The sequence below is a fragment of the Hippopotamus amphibius genome, chromosome 15 (genome assembly GCF_030028045.1).
Source record: "Hippopotamus amphibius kiboko isolate mHipAmp2 chromosome 15, mHipAmp2.hap2, whole genome shotgun sequence".
NCBI classification, from domain to species: domain Eukaryota; kingdom Metazoa; phylum Chordata; class Mammalia; order Artiodactyla; family Hippopotamidae; genus Hippopotamus; species Hippopotamus amphibius.
In genome coordinates this window covers 13,838,090-13,840,333 of record NC_080200.1, presented here as the reverse complement: position 1 = coordinate 13,840,333, position 2,244 = coordinate 13,838,090, and the positions used below count along the sequence as shown (strand labels likewise).

At 37.3% G+C, this 2,244-nt stretch overlaps 1 protein-coding gene across 1 annotated transcript; it reads left to right on the top strand.

Moving 5' to 3' along the window:
• Positions 1–1,236: 1,236 nt before the first annotated feature.
• Positions 1,237–2,244, top strand: LOC130837182 (olfactory receptor 7C2-like). The gene has a single exon (XM_057709987.1). The coding sequence runs from the start codon at positions 1,294–1,296 to the stop codon at positions 2,242–2,244; it is 951 nt and encodes a 316-aa protein (XP_057565970.1). The 5' UTR covers positions 1,237–1,293.

Genomic DNA, 2,244 nt, shown 5'->3' with positions numbered 1-2,244 from the left:
AATACTTAAAGGGGAGTTCTTCTAATGCTCATGTCACAAGTTTCCATGGCACTTTGGGAGGTAAGTTTTAATATTCATTTAATTCCTTTCTTAATTATTGATCTGTTATCCTCCATCCTGAATCAACCAACTAATCAATCAATTCATTCTTAGAGATTTTCAGATTTTTAACATGAAGCTACAACTTGCAAAGTTAAGCATTTTCTTATGTATGTGTCCATTTTTCTCTTTCCTAATTTTATGCATTTATGTTCTTTTTCTTTCTTTCTACTGCTTCCATTAAACATCTGATTTTCTCTATTTGACTTTTGTCAAAGAATTAGCTCTGAATTTATTTCTCACTTTTATAATTTTTCTTCTTTTTAATTTATTGACTGTGATTTTAGCTTAATTTTCTGCTTTAATAGTTTTTTGCAGACCTTTTATTAACATCTTCAAATCTTAAAATGTTTGTTTCTAGAGAAATGACTACATGTTTGTCTATTTGTGGGTTTGGAAAGATACAGTAGAATAAAATGAATCTAAAAATCAAGATTCACATTACCACTCAAAGATGATCCCTGTCCACATTTTGGTGTATTTTATTACAGGTCATTTTCCTTGGGTTTCTGCAAATATCTGTTTAATTATAAAAGATCTGCATGCTGATTTAATTTCTCTAGTCCAGAAAAGCAGGTCAATTATCCTCTCATAGCAGTATTTGAAGGTTTGTTTTTTTTCACTTTCCACATTAGAGAATTTTGCATTCTTAGTCTTAAAAAAAAAAAACAAAAGACAATTCCAGCAGTGAAAGGGGTATCCCTCACAGATAAATAGTAGAAAGAATATTTTCTCAGTTATTACCCTTTTTTACATTTTCTTTTATGAATCTTTAATATTCTTTGCCTTTTTCTAAGTTAATGCATTAATCATTTATGGTTTACAATTAAGTTTTATAGATTAAATATATTAATTTTGATCAGTGAAATATATTACTCTTACATCCCAATTTTACATGGTACATTTTCTCATTTATAATTTTTCAAAATATGGTCCAATTATTGATCTTTTCTTCCTTTACTTCTATCAAGTACTTTTTATTCAGAGAGAACAACTGAACCTAGAAACAGATTTTTCCAAGCAGCAACGATAACCACAATTTGTCAGCAAAGATATCAAATTTTTAGCCCAAATGAATGACTCCATGAATTCCCTCTGTCTGGATTAAGGATATTTCTGTCATTCCATGGAATTCTAATTTGGAGTGAATTCTATGTTGCTTTTTATTTCATTCTGGACAAACCCATCAGCCACATGGAAATAAGAAATGAAACAAGAAACTTTCTCCTCCTGGGATTCACAGAGCCAGACCTGCAGCCTCTCATCTTTGGGCTGTTTCTATCCATGTACCTGGTCATGTTCACTGGGAATCTACTTATTATCCTGGCCATTGTCTCAGACTCCCACCTCCACACACCCATGTACTTCTTCCTCTCCAACCTGTCCTTTGCTGACATCTGTTTCACCTCTACCACCATCCCAAAGATGCTGTGGAACCTCCACACAGAGAGCAAAGTTATCACCTATGCAGGCTGCCTCAGCCAGATATTTTTTTTCTTTGTGTTTGCGTGCATGGACAATTTAATCCTGACTGTGATGGCCTATGACCGCTTTGTGGCCATCTGTCACCCCCTGCACTACATGGTCATCATGAACCCCCAGCTCTGTGTGCTGCTAGCTCTGGGGTCCTGGTGTCTCAGTGTTATGGGCTCCCTACTTGAGACCTTGACTGTTCTGAGGCTGTCCTTCTGCATGAACATGAATATCCCACACTTTTTTTGTGATCTTCCTGAAGTCCTGAAGCTCTCCTGTTCGAACACCCTCATCAATAACATAGTGGTGTATTTTGTGGCTATTGTTCTAGGTGTTTTCCCTCTCTCTGGGATTCTCTTTTCTTATTCTCAGATTTTCTCCTCCATCCTGAGAATTTCATCAGCCAGGGCCAGGTACAAAGCCACTTCCACCTGTGGGTCTCACCTCTCGGTGGTTTCCTTATTCTATGGCACAAGCCTTGGGGTCTACCTTAGTTCTGCAGCCACATCGTCTTCTAGGACAAGTCTGGTGGCCTCGGTGATGTACACCATGGTCACCCCCATGTTGAACCCCTTCATCTACAGTCTGAGGAACAGGGACATAAAGGGGGCCTTGGGGAGACTCGTCAGCAGGGCATTTCTCAGTAATGGGGCTGTTGCAAGACTCTCATAA

Excerpts from the sequence above, each read along its gene's own strand:
- LOC130837182 (XM_057709987.1), top strand. The coding sequence starts at position 1,294 with ATGGAAATAAGAAATGAAACAAGAAACTTTCTCCTCCTGGGATTCACA.